The following is an 18,731-nucleotide window of genomic DNA, read 5'->3' as shown; positions in this document are numbered from 1 at the left end:
TTGCATCTTTATAAAATTATCATTCATTATAGAAGAGATCATGTTCAGAAAGTTACTCCAATTTAGTAATCTAATGATTACTAGTATCTAATAGCTGCATTCTAAAGGCTGATACATGTATCACCAGTGTAGTTTGATGCATTAAACTTTTTCTCACAAATGCTGACAATTTTCCAGTTGTTTAGTTCTGACTTTCACACTATTGTCTTTACAAACCATCAATGGTATGGCATCATACAGGTTAAGGAGACAAGAAAAACACAATTCCAAGTTAAATTTCTAGAAAATTACTGCTCTGTGATTACACATGGGATGCAGAGGGCCTATTATCACCAAGATGTGATTCAAAGAGATGTAATTCTATGCTTCAGAGTATGGAGAACTCATTTGTACTTGATGTAAGCAAGCAGACATTATTTCATGTGATAGGCACATGTTACCACTGATCCTCAGGGACAGTTTTCTTCAGGCTTGCTTTTTTTTCTTTCAAACTGTTCCAGGTATTTCCCTACCAGCTCTTCCAGAGCAGAAAAGTACTCTTTTAAACCGGCTTACATTAAATTGCTTAGATAATAAACATTATGTAGTTCAAATCTTACTATGGCTAAAAAGAAATACTAACGTTACCCACGAGTAAGCAGATTTCATCTACTTAGTTCTTCCCAATCCATGAAGGACAAATTCTCACCTGATAAAAACAGGAGGCCAGTTGTGCCATCAAAAACTTGGGAATGAAGCTGTCTGTCCCTTAGCTGCAGTTACAGAGTCAAAGTGTGGTTAGAAACAACACTCTGTAAATACTCCGTGGTAGTAAAGCCCCACAAAAATCTAGATTCATTTTGGGCAACAGCCTTTATTAAAAGATGTTAAGCAGTAGAAACAGGCAAGGCTGATGACCCCCTAAATTCATGGGGTCACGTGATCAGCTGCATAGTGTGCCCAGAGTTTGCATCAAGGATTTGGCTCTCTTCTCTCTCTGTCTTCGCTCCTTCTAGTGTCTGGTACAACATACATGAACATTTTAGTACAGTTTGGTTTAGTAGTTTGCCATAATAAAATAGCTGTACTGTCTTAAATTTCTGACAAATTTCTATTCTATCCTCACATGGGTAATTGGCAGTGGTACTGGAACCTGTGGTGCCTCTGCTGTAGTCACAAGTATATGAACAGGAAGGACGTAGCTGATTTATAAAATCTTGATGCAGCCCAGTCGCTACTTGGGGAAACAGACTCACAGCAGGAACTGCCATTCATACAAGCTCAGACCAGGTGTTCCCCTACAACAGGGTCCAGGAAAGTGCTAGAAGACCAATGTTTCCCTTCCAGAATTATTAGTTTCTCTTTCAGGGTGACATTTTCCAACACGTTAAGTGATTAATTTTTTTTTAACCTTGTTTTCCAAACATGCCTAAATAATGTAAGTTTTCCAAATAGCTCGGCTGTGTTAAGTTACCTTCTCTTTTGTTCTCCAACTGCGTATTTGGTCCTTTATTTTGCCGAGTTCTGCCCTTAGTCTGAGTTTAATCTTACACGGAAGATAAACAGATCCAACCTGCTTTAAAATACTGCCCTTTAAGGTGCGTTTCCACTTTTGAAAGGGTGTACAAAGTGCAGTGGGAAGTCCATGTTTGTGTTTGAGTGGTGCCAAACAGCTGTATTTACTTTACAAATTGAGGGCGCTTTTTAAAAAAAGACGGCTGGCCTGAAAGTCAAGCCTTGTCCCGCCCTTAATTCCCTCACTGACCCCTGTACAAATCCCTTACATTAAAAGCAGTATCACACGTAGCTAGCTCTGTAATTAGAAGATACAAAAAGAGTTCTGTTGAAGATGGGCCCAAGAGCATCCGATTACTTACAGGCATTGTGAACAGTAAAACACTCCTAGAAATTGGCAGATCTAATTCCAAGCATACAGAGACACAAGAAATGAAAGATGAAGAGATACCGTTCTGACACAGCTACACTTCAGAGCACAGCCACGTAATGTACCTAAAACGTGTATTGCAATACTAAACCACACTTGGTGGGCTAAGACCGCAGCGTTCCCAGAACCACCCCACTCCCCAGCCCAACCAAATCCACGCTTGCATCTCTCATCAAAAAAAATGTGTTTGCATCACAGTCTGAAGAGAAATGCTGTCTCTCACCTGTTAGTCCTGGGCCTGTCACATACTGTCACACATACATTAAAGGTTAGCTGATACTGAAGAGCGCAAGGTGGTCCTGTGGTGCCGAGTTATGACTTATGTTGCAGATTGTATTTATTTGCAGAAGCCTGTTTGTGAGAAGCTGACTTATGGAATAAAATAACTTTCAATAATCCTGTCAAGTAGAGAAGCTATAAGGAAGGAGTACAAGTCATTATAGATAAGTTAGATTTTTCTTTTTTTTTTTTTTTAGGAGGGGTTACAAGAAGACATAAATAAATTTCACAAATTATGTAAGGACATTATAATAAGATTTCTGTGTAATATCTGCATGGAAATTATAATTACATCTCTTAGAGTGAGGTTACAGGTCAAACTGTAAGGCAGCAGATAAATTTTGAAAAGCTACTTGTCTGATGGGTGTGCACAACAGATTCCGGAATTTCAGTTCCATTTACTCAAAACATTCAGCTTAAAAGTGTGATAAGTAATTAACTAGAATAGAAGCAGTGCTTGCAATGCTAAGAAAGCCAGTGTTACCTATGCATGTTTATTTTTCTTTCACCACTCTTCCAGATGAAGATGAGTTATTGGCCTTTTAGAATCAGGTTTTACCAGTATTCACATGTGGAAAACTGTACACAGATAAAGAGAAAAAAATAATCAAAATCACCCATAAGGAATGCACCTCACTCTACACTCTGAGATTATTTTTCAAGGGCCACAGAGGAAAAGTAAACCAGCCAGTACTAAGGAAGCGTGCAGTCAGCTAATAGAAATTAGGCAGAGGAAATTGGTAAAAAGCAATAGCAAACAATAACCTAGGAATACACTTTTAAAGATACTCAAGTGCCCTGCTCTTACTGACTTTTTACACCTTTCTGATTCGGACACTTAGGCCACTAGTTCACTTGATGCCAGGCCTGGATTCTGACACCTTACTATGTTAAATAATAACTTACATTAAAAGCATGTCCAGGATGGGGGCGGCTCTCATGGGAAGGTTCTGTTCCGTGCACTTCTGGCATTAGAATCTAGCTAAAAGCAAAAGCCTAGTCCAGTCGAAACTCAGCTGAAAGCCTCCTACTGATACCAGTTGAATTAAGCAAATACAATTCAAATAAGATCACAAAGGTTAGGCATTGCAAAGCAGCAAACACCAGAATATTTTAGAAAGAAGATTTTAATTTTTTGGAAGAAACAGGTTTTCTGAAATACAGAATCAGGACATTAAGACTAAGTAAGATTTTTATTTTAATAGAAAACTCGGAAGGATGTAGTATCTGCTCAAATATGTACCTCCACATTCTGATGCGTGTTGCTGTAACAAATTTATTAGTCATAGCTCTCATTATGGACAGATGGTTCCTACAGCAAAAATATAGAAAAATAATTTGGATTCAAGTCTAGAACACCTGCAACTTTTCATATGCAAAAAAATAAATCCAACTAGTCATAGAAAAGTGGCTGATAAGGATGGAGAATAGGGCTGTGCATCTGAATAGCCATGACTATATACATTCCAAAAACTTAAGAAATGAGCGTTCTTCCTCAGCCTCATAAAAATAGTTTGTCACCGAAAAATACCAATATGTAATACATTTAATACAATTTATACTTGAATTTAAAGATCTCAGACTATGGAATAATAAGCTAAAATCAAATGTACTGCTTTTTCAAATGTTCTTGTATATAACAATACTCTCTGTGTATACAGTGTGCATGCATGTACGTGTATACACGCACAGAAAGAAAGAGGTGTATAGAGATTCGCTGAAAAATTCTACAAGATTATCTGATTTCATTGCAGACCACAGCATACAGACTTCCTGGGATCCTTCTAACACAGGCTGCTCTAAAAAACAATAATGTTGACTGGTATAACCACAGATCTACAACAGGTTTTTGCTATTACGAATTTGATTATCAATTCATTTCTCCAATGCAGATTTCATTTTTCTAAGTAGTAAATGCTGCTTTGGTAAGATTCTGTACTGTCATGACAAAATAACTGTGAACATATTGGGCAAAGCCTCGAAAGTATGAATTAATTTTGATAATTAGGTAAGTAATAAAGAGACCAATAAGTTTTAAGCAGCAACAGATTTAAAATGACTATGTTCTGACACTTTCTTCACCAACAAGCATCTCGAGCAAGAAACTAAAATGAAGAGATTAAATTTCTCTGCCTGCCGTCACCGTGACATTTTAAGCCACCAAAGTCACAGCTGGCACTGAAAGAACAGTGGCATCAGCAGAGACCTCCATCCTTGCAGGACATAAATTGCATTGCGACACCCTGCCAACACTGCCTTGGAAAGGCCTGTGATCTACAGTGTCTGGTGTATGATGCTTTCGTCGGGTCTTTTCTGAATGTGTCGGATTCTCTGTGGTCCTTGCAGTTGCGGACTGCTCTTGATTTTTCATAGCTCCTTTATTTTTAGATCTGAAGCTGTTATGCTGTCTTCTGTGTTCAGACCTGGAACTCCTCTTTAAGTTTTATTTTGATCTGCCTCATTACTGGCACCTTGTGACTTAAGAGATCCATTGAGCCGGATGTTTTGGTGCTGTGGGTTGAATCTTCGTCTCTGGCTAGAAGGCCCATTCTACCCAGAAGGAAATTGGAGAACTGTTAGGTTATCTGAATCCTTCCAACAGGACAAGAAATACAGCAATTAGAATTAACAAAAATTGCAGAATAAAACTTCCAGTGTAACTAGGAGTGGGAAAGCACTACACAGTTTTGATTGTTGCCAGAGCTTTCTATTTATAACACTTAAAAACTGAACTGTGAGTAACGTGCTACATCTGAGTAGCCTGGAAATATAGATGGCAGGTTCACCACTGATGCTGAATTAAAATCTGCCATGATTCAAGAGAATACAGAAAAGGGGATGAAATACTAGATGTCTCAACAGCAGCAGTTAAGAAGCACTGAAGAACTTGATACTGACTGATTTTTTCCAAAGTCATGAAAATACCTTTCCTAGTAAAGTATTGTGTAAATACTACAGTAAGACTGCAGGAAGAACAGAAATTCACATGTAAAATAAAGTCAACTTAAGAATCCACATGGTGGGGGAGATGTCCATTGTGATATCTTGCTCAGAGGAAGCTTTGATCCTTAGTGGGAAGTGGCTGAATTGCTTTATTTGCATGACTGCCAGGGCAGCTGATTCCATACATGCACTGACATTAGGTAATGCTCTTATGTTTCCCTTCAGGCACCTAGTCGAGCCTAAAATCCCTACCGGGACAAAATTCAGACCAACTGGAGTGGCAGCTTTACCTAAGCACAGCAGTACAAGGACATTCTAAGGTGCTCTTATAATGAAATAGCTACCAATATAGCACAATACTATAAGCTATATTATACAGCTTCTGAAATAATATGCTTTTAAACCTGGCAGGATTCCACTTTCAAAGTCTATCTAATAATCATGCTTCAACAGCACATCAACTGATCATTCATCAAGGATCAGGAATAAATGTTTCTCCATCGTAGCATGTAGGGCAATTAGCTATTATGGAGGGTTTTTCTTTTTCAGTCTATTAACTGCCACTAGTCACTTCTGAACACCAGACAGCGGTCTTTGCTGGTATGGCATTTCTGGTATTTCCACCTTGTAAGTTCACACCGCCTTGAAAATGAAGCTGGAAAATATATACTTGCATATTTTCAAAACTTATTAATTAAATATACAGACTGCAAATGAGTATTTGATTTTGTATTAACAACTTTCAATGCTGCATATTTTTGTGAAATTTTTGGAATAATTTAGTTTAGTTCATAACTGGTTTCTTACCTGCTTATTTGTCGGGATTCCTTGGGAAGAAGATTCTGTAGGATTGGAAGAAAGATGACTTTGTACTTTAGTGCTAGCTGTTTTATTATCAGAGTTCTTGGCATTACTGGAGGACTTTCGGGTGTGCATATTTTGCTTGCCAATTGTTGCATGCGAGGTCATTGAAGACAGCACTGAACTACATGGTGTTCTTGAGGAATAGTTGTTCTTTGGGTGAGAAACTATTAAAAAAAAATTCTGTGTTATCAGTTAAATAATCAACATCTAAACATAAGGCTGTATTCTTACACTGCTTACAGTTAATTTTGGTAGCATTGTTCCAGCCTTACTTTAAATAATGAAGTAAGCTATGTAATTGGGGTTGGAATTAGGCCATAGCATTTTACTTCTGTGAAACTGCCTCATTGTGAAGCAATTTTGGAGACAAAAGAGCCAATGTGGTGGAACTGCGCTAAAACTGGAAGGAGCCTGGCAGAAAGCTAGGCTTTGGTCATCCAAGAAAACTCTTCTAAATTCGTGGTACCTATTGGTTTGCTTGTGAACTTTTAACCAGTTGAGCTGAACACATGTGCTGTGAGGACTGCCCCACGCACTGCTGTCCTACCAATAATGCTCCTAATGGGAGTCTTCAGGCAACAAGGGAAGAAACAGGGGAAGGAAGCGAGTGCGCCAATATGCCAGTAACTCTCTCGACTGCTTGAGGTCAAAGGAAATTGTGCCTGCAGACACCACAGACTAATTCGATTCCAAATTATTCTTTGATCATGGAAGGCTGAAGAGGCTGACGTTTGCTGTCTATGTATGTACTAGCTACAACACAGGTAACAGCTATGAAAGCTTCCTTAGTACGTCTAAATATTTTTTAAGAAGAAGAAAAAAAACCCAACATCTAGTGCCTGTTGCTCATTCCTCTCTCAGGAGATGGTTAACAAAGGTTCTTCTGTACCATGGATATCTATAAAAACTGGAACTGAATGCAATGCACTAATCCACTTCATGTAGATCATGACAGTCAGCATCATCAGGAACCACTATTGCTCATCTCAGTATACTCCTGCTCCCTAGTTCTTAGTATTTTGAGACCGCCTGATTTCTTAACCACTTCCACGTCTAGATGTGAAGTGCACCGAACACATCCTTGATTCCCACCTCTCTGCATTTCCACAAGCTCTTCAAGCTGCCTGCTTCTGTGCAATGGCCCCTCAGCAGTCTCAAAGAAAACTCTGAGGCTGTTGAAGTAAAGTTCTCGATCTTAATTTGCTGTTCTGATTTTTCCCGATTATGGAATTTTCCTGTTTTCCTTCTGGTACAGATGACAAACCAGAGGCTCACTTCAGTGAGACACCTGTTGTTTTATCTAAGAGGTACTTCTATTTTTCCACTTCTAGTACAGAGAAAGAAGATACAGAACAATTTTAGCAACTGAGCATCATCTGTTAGGTTTTTTGAGGCTCTTATTCACTTATGCCAACATCAGCTATTTCTCCCACTAGGTGTCCTCTTCAGAAAAACAATGCAATGATCTGCATAATGAACTGAATTTTCTGTCCTAAGCTCAGTGAGACCGGCTGTCACTGAATTCTACTGCTCTCTCTTGTCTAAAATAGACTGCTGCACATGGAAGCCCGTATAAAAATCCAGGTGCTTGTCATAAAAATGTATTTAAAAAAAAAAAAAGACATACAAGGAAGGGGTACAACCCACCATCGGGCATTCTGGATATAAGCCAGTCCAATTATTTTTGTTTCTTCCTGTCCTTCATTGTAAGTGTATGCTACCTACCCTCTTCTCATGCTAGAACATGCCTTCCTTTGCACAAGCTCTGTGGTTTTGGTTATTGCTTTCGTTAAAGCCTTCAACAGTAGCTGTTCTTAGCTATAGGCCTGGTAAAATCTCTGTTTGAGGGGTATTTGCAGCTCCTAGCAGGGTATGGGCCTCATTGTGAGATGCTCCAAACAAGAACTCTTTGGTGCAAAAGATGTTTCTATCAAAGACATGCCAACAGCATGAGCTGCTCATGTAAGGTCACTGAGGGCAGGTTAGAGCTAAGTTCTTCAGACAGCCAGTGCACTATCAGCCATTTGTAAGATGGCACTGCTTCCCCGCCAATAGCTGTTCTTTTGACTTCACTGACCCGATTTCAACAGGTCTGCATCAAACTATGCTTAAGTAATGCTTTGCTGAAATGAGGTATAAATAATTAACTAGCAGAATTAACTGCAGCTGGAAGTTATTTAGGAAAGTAGTTCAATGAGTTTAAAAAAAATAGTCTCTGGTTGTATCAATAGCAGCTGTGATTATACTAGTTAGGATAATCCTTACAGAATTTTCAGTCTCTTAAGCTTCAGGGTATGAGCTAGAGTCTATGAGGCGACTGTGAACAATTAGATGCATTACTGGGAAGCTTATGCCTTCCTTTGAAACATCCTGGGTCAGCTTCAATGAGAGACAGGATATGGGGTTAGATGGATCTTCAAAGTGTTCCGCAAAAGCAATTCTTACGGTCTAATGAATTAAACCGGTTACGCCTCAAAGGAGTCAGTTCTTTAGCTGTGCGGTCAGAAGATCATATTGGCAGACTGTGATTTTTTTTTCTTTTTTCTGTTTCTAGTAACTCCTTGAAAAACATCAATTATCTTTCTTCCCAAAATTGTTTTCCTTCCGCCAAGATGCACTAGTTCAGTATTGTGTTAACAGTTTTTCTCCTGAGCAATGGTACTGATGGGATATCATAGGACAGGGTAACATTTGGGGCAAGGCATTATAGCATTTACTTTTTTTGGGGAAAAAAGCACGACAAAGATGAGAAATAGGCTATCTTGTATTTTGGCACAGGGACATGATACTTGGAGCAGAAAATGAACCTGAATTTCCAAGCAGAAGAGCAGATCATTTGGAAACAGGAACATCTGGGACTACTTTTAGCTCCTGAAAAACCCAGTAAATACTGTTACAAAGCTGGGGAGTCACTTCCTAGCAGGAAAGATCTGCATTGGTCTCATAACATTATGCTCACGCAGAGAAGCTTCCAATTTATTAGCTATTCACAAATTACTGAATTTGAGTGTTCCCCAGAGCTGACTTTTATTTCCACTTGGAAATCCTGTCTAGATGGAAAACTCCAACTGATCTGAGTAATACCTGGAAATCTCTGACAAAGAGGGCACTGTGCACATGCAGATGGACTGTGCAGCACATGTGCAGTGAGTCTAATGTGTTGCATACTGTAAAGTTGACTTGTGCGTGTTCAGCAAGCCTGCTGCATCCAGATATACCATTCATGTGAGGCTTGCTGCACACACACACTGGCAGTACACATGCCATTGTTTCTGCTGGCATTTCCTGAACAGGTATGTGGAACGCTATATTCAGAGAACTTTGGTGTGAGAAAGCACCAGCACTTACTTTCTCCACAGAGCTGAATTTGGGTCTTCAGCTGTTCTGTATCACAGGAAAATCGGGCAGACCTGCCCAGCTCTTCATCATATTTCCGTTCACTCACAAAGTGCTGCAAAAATACAGACAAGTTAACAGTGATTTGCATTCTGAGCAAAAGACTATATGGATGGTACAGAAACCAATCAAGGTTCTGGCTTAGATATCAAGGTTTAAGGCTCATCCTTAAAGCAAACTCTTGACCCTGCCCTGTACGCAGGATCTCTATGCAGAACCAAGTATTTTCCCATCCTTACCAAATTACATGTCTCACAGCTCAACGATGGGTGGATCGCTCCTGCACTTGGGAAGTGGGTCAATTCACCGGACTATATGCGTTTGATCACTGAACCTGAAGCTATCAGGTTTACTTGTTAACTGGGTCTGATAAACGATACACAAACAGCAAAACTCCCCGCTGCTCCACTTAACGAGGTGTAGCTTACATTTCTCTGATAGCGTCTGTACACTGCTCAGAGGTGCTATAATCCTTTAAGAAGACATGCTTTCCCCATGGAAAACTAGTTACCCTTTGGCCCATAGCAGGAACGAACAGCCTGGGCACGTTAATGTGACAGCTCTTTCTTGGCATTTATGCAAACAGCTAAAATACCCAAGCAGAAGTGAATGCCTGACCTTAATTTCAGCCCTGAGTTCAGACAGTTGTGCTTCAGCCATCTGACTGGCTAGGTCCGTCAGTCTCTTCAGCTCCTCAGCTTTCTTCTGCCGAGCAGTCAGGATTTCCACTGCCAAATACCAATAGTCAATAATTAATGCTAGGAAGGTAAACTGCCCTGTAATTCACTACTCTTTGGGCATTAACACATCACATGTGAGACAAACATACACATCTCAGACCCCCGACTTCAGCTGGACTTCCAGTATGCTGCTTGCACAGATTAAGTCAATCAGCATATTTAACTGAACTGCCTGATGTTGAAAAAGATCTGGAAATGGGATAGCTGTCAGAAAATCAAAGTTAAACCAATCCTTCAACATTTAGACAAACAGGGGCAGAGACATGTTGTTTTGAGTTTTCCAGTGCTTTATTTTTAAGCACAAAATCAGGGAGCCTTCCATGGAGACATGGAAAGAAGCATTACATTGAGTCAACAGCCTGTTTCTGAAGACATGCTATATTTTATTTATAGAGGGCTATTTCAGTTCCTCTGAAAAAAATCTGTTCATATATCATTTACATTAAAGTCACCGGCATTGCAATTTTGCTTTCAAGTCCAGAATATACACAGTTGCCATTTCTACAGCAAAGCAATATTACAAAGGCCAAGAGTCTTTTTGAAAAAATACTAAATATTCACTACTGCCCATCTTGTATATTTTATAGAAGGAAGAGGTGAATAGTTACGTTCTTATAGGAAAAGATGAACCACAAAGCAACAGTCCACTTATATGCAGAATAATACGACATTACAATTTTGGTGGAAAATTAAACATATACAAACTCTATCACCTACATGGTGACTCAATGTAAAAGCAACAACTGATTAATTGGCCGGTGGGATCAGCACTTATGGCAGAGAGGAAAGATAGTCTCTAAATGTAAAAGAGTAACAATCATAGTCTTTTGTCTAGAGCTTGTGCCTACAGGCAGGGTGAGTGGTAGTTGTTGTAAACTATCCTAAGGCCACTAAGACTCCATTAGAGCTGTGGAGATTTTGGCTTCTTTGCCTTCTTTTGCCACAAATTGCCAGAGCAGACTTGGCAAGTCACCTAACCGGCTCTACTTTATAATGGCATTTTTTAGGTGAGAATTGATGATATTTCACAGAGAGTTTGTTTCTCAACCCATTGTCATTTATTTAATCAGATGGCACCTTCTTTTGAAAGTATTATAGAATCATAGAATAGTTTGGGTTGGAAGGGACCTCTAAAGGCCATCTAGTCCAACCCCCCTGCCGTGGGCAGGGACATCTTCAACTAGATCAGGTTGCTCAGAGCCCCGTCCAACCTGACCTCGAATGTTTCCAGGGATGGGGCATCCACCACCTCTCTGGGCAACCTGTGCCAGTGTTTCACCAAGTACAGCGTAGTCCAGCAGGCACTGGGAGACAGAGCTGCAGCTGTACAGCTGTGTGGGAGCAACCAAACCATACAATAGAGGAGTGTGTATCATACAGGGCAGGTAAGGCAGAGCGTGGCTACAGTTCCTTTAGCCTTGTTGGTAAATCTGTGCCTACATTATTACTTATGCTAAGAACAAGTGTGTATCTATCTCTCTAGCTGATCTTTTAATTTCATTTTTGTGGAATACAGTCTACAAGTCTGAGAAACTTTTATCAGGTTAAATGCACCTTGGTTTTCCTTGTCCAATAGTTCTGCTTTATTGCTTCTTCTAGGTAATGCTAACATTGTTTCTCCCCACGGTCAGCACTCCCTTTGCTGAAGTGACTGCCCAAACCATATGATCTCATCTCATACTGGCACTTATCTCCACATGAGATGCCAGCCAAATACCCATTTTTAAAAAAAACCCTGAAATTATCGTATTTGGAAATTTTCCCAGTATTGACAGTAAGAGTAAGGTTACCCACTGTAAAATAGTCCTCCAGTGCAGCAAAGAGATGTGAAAATAAATAATAATGTAAATCTTGGTTAGCATCTTACAGTCCTATAACAACTTTCCATCTAAAGTTCTGAAGGCACTTTACAAGCCTACAACAGCCTTGAGAGACAGCAGAAGCCACACTGTTAAAGACAGGTACAGGGACCATCCAGTGTCACACGTGGAGTCGGCATGAAAGCAGGGAAATAGAACCTCTCATGTGCAAATGCAGCACTTCACATACCCGTAGATAAGAATTAGGTTTACTTTCCACAAAAATTACTACTATACCTGGCCAAGATTAATGAAGGGGTGCTATGATACCATCAGCCCTGGATGGTGGATTTTCAAAATGTGGTTTTGTTTATGCAATTAGGGCTTAGATCCATGTCTGCTGATATCAGTGGGAATTTTACCATTTGTTTTTCTGGGAGTGAGTGCATGCCCTGTAGCTGATTATGGCTACCTGGTCTCTGCAGGTAACCAAAAAGCTGCTGATGTGTTTCCATCCACAACTCCTCCCCAGAATAACACAGAACTCCAAATCACATCTATTTCATGTTAGTACTAGAAAAGTTAGCATACAAAATTCCAAACACAAACTAATGCCAATCTTTGCTGTAACAACTCATACCTTTTAGTTTTCAAACATATACAACTGCAAGAGACTTAGCTAGCAATGGAGGATTTAGATTTTTCTTTTAATAAAAATTTAAATAGTATACGTTTGTGAACTAAGTGGGAGTTCTACATGCAAATGAAGCGTTCAAGAATGTTACATATATTTGTGACCCTCCTTGGAAAGACCTTAAATTCACAAATCAGTAAAAGAATTGTATGCATACACAGCAGTGATATTTTCATCTGCCAGGCAAGTATCATTCTAACAACACTTTGGTTATTCTTTAGTTTCTTGCTTAGCGCTCTCTATTGAAACACATCCCCTTGATTACTGGGCCATGAATACCGTATCTCAAATGGGGTATAAGACAGATACTGTGGTATCCTAACACATGGCTCATCTTGCTTTTTTTTTCCCCCACCAGACTATATATACACCTTACCTATGCAAAAAACAGATGACATGAAAGCCTAGAATCAGATCAACTCCCACAGATTATTATTAAGAAAACAGATTCCAGTAAACTGCTGGTTTTTGATTTTTTTATTCTTCTAATTCATAAGCTTGATCACTATCCCTTAAAGCTATGCAATAACCTATTCCCCTAGTAATTTCCAGTATTCTAACTCATATATATATATAATACAAGCAAGCAAACAGTGATTAAGAAATGGAAATGAAGTAATCGACAAACCACAGAAATATGAGGAAAAAAAGTGGTCAAAAAGCTCTGATAAATAAGCAGAAGAAATAAATCATTTAAATTTAACTTCATATGAACTTTTGGTTTACCTTAATTTCATAATATTGAAACTTTGATGCACAATCCTTATAGATAGAAACTATACAGCAACTATCCTGGAACATCAAAGACTTACTTGATTGTATACAATGAAAGATGCTGGAATGCTGCTACCCAAATTTATGTACTGTGTAATTTTCTGCCAAACAAAACAAGTGTTTCATGACTATTCCAAAAGTACGCTGCGTATTTTTTTTTTTACTTACTGGCTTCTTCTTTAACTTTATCAATTTCTGCCATTAATGACACTTCTTTGTCTACGATGCTAAAAAAGGAAAAAAGAAAGAAAAAAACCACAATTTAATCCATGCTAGAACTCTGTCAAAATCAAAAGCTATAATTACACAAAGACATCAGACCTTAGTTATTAGCAGTTTTGAAATTAACAAGACTCAAAAAAATGGAAGCTGAAGAAACAGCTAGGCAAACTGACTACAAAAACTTAGTGATAATCGGTGTATGCTGATTTACACAAACATCTCCTGGCCTGTCCATGTGTCTGCACAGATGTGGAAGTCACTCTGATTTACCTCTTCAGCACTGCCTGGGCACAGCAGTCCTCAAATGACTAAACGGTCTTTCCTAATTACGCAAGATATACCATTGCTGCTACCCAGGTTAATACAGCTTAGCGCTCAGTGCAATATTAAGAATAAAACAGAATTAAAGCCATTTGGAAAGAGGTACTTCTCTTCCTTAAATAGACATATTCTTGCAAAATGTGTCAGGGTAAACAAGAAAATGGTTTGTGATGTAAATAAGCATTAATGTATCTCCATAACAGAGGTCACCTTCCTTGCCCCCCCATTCTCTTCAGGACCAGGAAGGTGTGGTTCCACTTATCACCTGGCCTTCCAAAAAGTCTCGTGTGCCTCTGCTTTCACAAATCTCTGGTGCGCAATCCCTGACAGTGCTTTTAAGCTGTCAAAGTACAAACCAATCAGGTGGGTCTACTGAGAGCAGACAGTGGGTCTGGTAAATTGTTCACATCATCAACCCAGTGACATTGTTCAGTGAAATAACAGCACTGCAGAATGCTCTCTAGTGGATAGTGCTCTGGTGTGCCACTCCATTTTCCCCTCACTAGATTGTTCTTAGTCATGTTCACATTTAATAAACATCACCAATGTTAATGTTTATGTTTGCATAAGTGAGTAAACTCAAGCAGCTGGGGAGAAATCACAAAAAGTAGGTCAAACACCAGGAGTAAATCCAGGCACACACTCAAGGGAAGAGTGGAGTTCTCAACCCTTTCAGTAAAATCATCCTTAAACCTAAGCTTGTGTACCCAGTGAAGACACTGAGGTATATATGAACTAGCTTCCATCAGAAGGAAGACATTATAGAAAACTCAAGAGCAAAACATTTGTCTAGAATGCCCTTAGCAAGAAAGGAAAGATCCTACGGAGTTCAGTGGGCAGCAATCAAAGACAGAAGACTTACAAAGAGAAGGGCTGATGGGTTGTTAACTAAAACAGAAAGATTAGGAAGCAGGCAGCATGGGGAACACATGGCAGATATACAGCTGACTCAACCAGAAATTTACCAGCTAGAACACGTTCCAAGTGCCATGCAGCTTTCCTTGAAATCTTCCCGTAAATTAACCGAGCTCATACAGGAGGTTTCCAACAGAAGTTCTGCAGAGTCCTTGCCCTCGGGTTTTACCATTCAACCATGCCACCTTTAGAGGAGGAGAGGCTACTACCTTCACGCTGCCTCCCAATAGCCAACAAGAGGGACAGAGGCAGGTTGGCTGATGGCAAAGGATGCAGCAAGACAATAAAATTGCAGCGTAACACATTTTTCTGTTTCATACATATAAACAAGACTAAAAATATTGTCTTGGCCTGCCAGATCAATTTAGTGTGACCTACACACCAGAGGAAATAAAACAGAAATGTTTTTTACGGTAGAGCAAATCAGTTAAGAGGCATACTCTTGCAATGAAAGGACACACTTGTTCCAGTTGGGCCTCAGTATTCTCCAGGCATAAGCATTAAGCATGGACTCCAAATAGGCAGGTGATGATTCCAGCTTGCTAATCTAAATAGTGATAGCTTTTCAGAATTAATCTATTTTCAATTAGCTTTTGTAACTACACGGTGTAATAAACTTCCTTGGCTTTCACAGCAGGTGGCTGAAATGAGTCTTGTAAGTTCTCACCTGTTTCTACCCTCCACAAAAAAAAGAGATTTTAATGGTCTTTAGTATTTTCCCCTAAATTTAAAAAGTCTGCACGTTTTCGCTTTTGCTGTCTCTGTTATAAAAGTGCCTCCCTAGTGTACTACATGGATTATATAAACTTTTGGCTGGAAAAAATATTCAGGCAACAAGCTCACAACAGCAGAGCTCATCAGATCTATGTTTTGGCCCAGTTCATTCTATGACTGTCCTCTTCCCACTCCAACAACAGATCCTTGCTAAACTGCTTGGCCCCTAACATTTTATTTTGATGCCAAATAAAAACACTTTTAATACCGGAATGAGAACAAGGCCATAGCAGTCCTATATCTATCATATTTTATAGTCAGATCTCATCTGTTTACTAGACAGTTTTCCTAATGTTTTAGTGGTCTCTGATGAACATTTCAGGAAAGCATTTGGATGTTGTAGTAGCAGAGGCCAGGACTCTGATGAATTTGATGGAGAACAACTACCTAAGTACTTCTCTTGTAACTACAAACTAACATTGGGAAAACTACAGAATAAAACAAGAGAAAATGTGTTTGGTGCCTTTGTCAGTATGAGACTAGTTAATGTGATAAACTAAGTTTCTTTAACGGACAGATCTTCATGGGGTTGCCCTTCCCTGAAGACAATGCAGCTGTACTAACTAATGTCCAGCTGAGGACATGGATGCTCTCTCTCTCGACAAATGGAAAGGAACGTACTAATTCTCATCTGGAAGCATACCGCCACATTTCTCAGCTTGGAAATCATGAACTACCACATGTCATGGAATAATGGGTGAAGTTAACATTTCTTTAGGAATGTCATAGGTCAACAAGCACTAGGAAATACTATGTTTCTTCTTAGTTCACATAAGGGTCAATGATTAAGGAAACAGAATAGAAATCAATTTGATTCCTTTCTAGTCACATAGATCAGTGCAAAACTGACGAACTCCTCCTCCATCAAGAACTTGGCAAAGCTATAAACAAAAAAAATTACAGAGAAAGCTGGAAATCTGGATTGGAAAAAAAAAGAAAAAAACAAAACAAATACAAAAAGAAAACTAAATGCTAACAGATATAGAAGAAGAAAGGACAAGAACACCATGGAAAAATCAATGGATCAAATTTTGTCTCTTTTTCCTGCTAAGATCCCACTGTTTTCTCATGAAGCTTAGAGAGCCGCTCAAGAGGAACAGCTTCTTAACTCATGAGAAGTTTAACTGGTTTTAATGTATTTTCTGGAATAATGCCCTACTCAGCTCAACAGGATGATCATGATCAGACCACAGTGCTAACATATTATATATGTTATATCAAGCTGGTATCAAGTGCACAGCCTGCAGCCAGTGGTGTGCTGTGGACAACTGGATACTGGGTGCTAGAGAAACTTTCTGCACACTCACGTATCACCAGATTTGGGCTGTAGCAGAGCAAGGAACAGAACACATTTCAGATCTAAAGACACCTCAGGGAAAACGTTCTGCTAATTCCTTCCCCTCTAGTTATGCTTGGGTCTTCTATAGATGCTAGGAACCAGGGTTGAAGTCATAAACATGCTTCTTTAGCTGAGGTTCTGGAGAGGTCATACCCTTATCAATTTTTTCTGATTACTCCCAGCACTAACATTCTATCAGGCTTCAGCCATCCCTTCTCCTTGCCTCCAACATCAGCACTTGAGTATATTCCATATACCATTTGAGACTCCTGTGACAAACACACAACTCAGCACCACCACTTTCCTCTCTGAATGTACCTGAATCCATGCCCTAATCATCAGCCTGTAGGATCCCCTGCTGTAGTAGTATTTGCCAGTTCTGCTGTAAGTGTTCAGGTTTTTATGATACATTTATAATACTCACTGGAGCAAATACTGGGACTCAGCTCCCTTCTCCCATTCACCAGGCTCAAGGACAGATCTGAATCAAGTGAGTCTTATACTCCATGACTGATGCTGAGCCAAGACAGAGTAACCCTACTACCTCTTTCTTTTCTGTCTCTCTTTGCAACACCTCTCTTCTGAAAGGACCGATTCTGTTCTTCTCTTACCCCTCGCTTTTTCAGGATCAGGGCCTGGGTACCAAACTCTAGCTATCAGCATCGTATCATTGTTCACCGCATGTGAATATCTGTAGTTTGGAGCACAGGATTCAGCACTGTTTGATTTTAATATCCAGACGAAGTTTTGAGGAGGGGTTCAGGAAGGAGACAATTTTGTTGAAGGAACACAGCAAGTCAGAGGCTTAATGTAGAGGACATGCAAACAGGGCCAGGATGCAGCCAGTGGTCATGCTGTAGAGGTATGAGATGCAGCAGGAGAGACAGCACCTCTCTAGAATTCATTTTGCTGAAGCAATTCTGAAGGCAAGAGCATAAGTCTCCTATTCCTGGTCAAATGGACAGTACTCATGCCTTGGACTTACGCAGGCTGGCAGAATTTACACTACTATACAATGGGAAAAGAGCTGCAAATGCCCAGCTGCAATGAGTTGCCAGCACAGCAATGACAGGGGTAAGTTATGCTGACAGCTGCCTCATTTCACAGTTTCATACTCAGAACAAATTCCAAATTTGTTCTGACATTAGTGGAAACAAATTAATCTTCCTCCAGTTTACTGCATGAAATTTAGTGCTTGCACAGTGAAAAAGAAAAGATATTTTCAGTCAGCTGCAATACCCCAAAATCCCACTATAATGATTAAAGTTAAGTGCCTCTTCAGAAAAGCTGCTTCAGATTGCCAGGCTGGCTGATTTATAGCTTTACTGATGAGAAACAGAAGGGTTCCAGATGACCAGAATCTTCTCTTTCCTTCTACCTCCTTCTAGGCATTATGATAAACCTATTGTCCCTGAAGAGATGGGGAAATAAAAAGACCAAGCTGACATGGAGGCAAACATGCTGACACAACTCACAAAGGTAAGCCACAGCTGCATGGCAGAGGTTACTGTTAAGAGTGTAATTCAAATGAGTCCTTTCAAAACCCCGTTAAACCCCTCAAAATACCAATTTTCTCCTTGAGGTGTTTTATGACCTTCACTCTCCCCTGAACCAGCTTTGTGCACAGTTTGAGAATGAATGCTGTGTTGGAGCCTGAGGAAGACAGCGTCAGCTGTGGCATTCTGAATGACTGCAGCAGGGCTCTTCATCTAGAAGGGGGAAAGAGCTATTTTTTCATGGGTACCCT

At 39.7% G+C, this 18,731-nt stretch overlaps 1 protein-coding gene across 1 annotated transcript in view; it reads right to left on the bottom strand.

Moving 5' to 3' along the window:
- Positions 1-3,314: 3,314 nt before the first annotated feature.
- SPATS2L (spermatogenesis associated, serine-rich 2-like) overlaps positions 3,315-18,731 on the bottom strand; it is a 64,923-nt gene continuing 49,506 nt past the window's right edge. The window contains 6 exon segments of the mRNA XM_009331600.1: positions 3,315-4,649; positions 4,652-4,753; positions 5,954-6,174; positions 9,359-9,461; positions 10,025-10,134; positions 13,582-13,640. Of these exon segments, the coding sequence (XP_009329875.1) occupies positions 4,356-4,649; positions 4,652-4,753; positions 5,954-6,174; positions 9,359-9,461; positions 10,025-10,134; positions 13,582-13,640 (889 nt within the window). The 3' untranslated portion in view covers positions 3,315-4,355.

This window comes from Pygoscelis adeliae, unplaced genomic scaffold (assembly GCF_000699105.1).
Source record: "Pygoscelis adeliae isolate BGI_AS28 unplaced genomic scaffold, ASM69910v1 Scaffold160, whole genome shotgun sequence".
Lineage (NCBI taxonomy): Eukaryota > Metazoa > Chordata > Aves > Sphenisciformes > Spheniscidae > Pygoscelis > Pygoscelis adeliae.
This window is presented reverse-complemented; position numbering and strand designations above follow the sequence as displayed.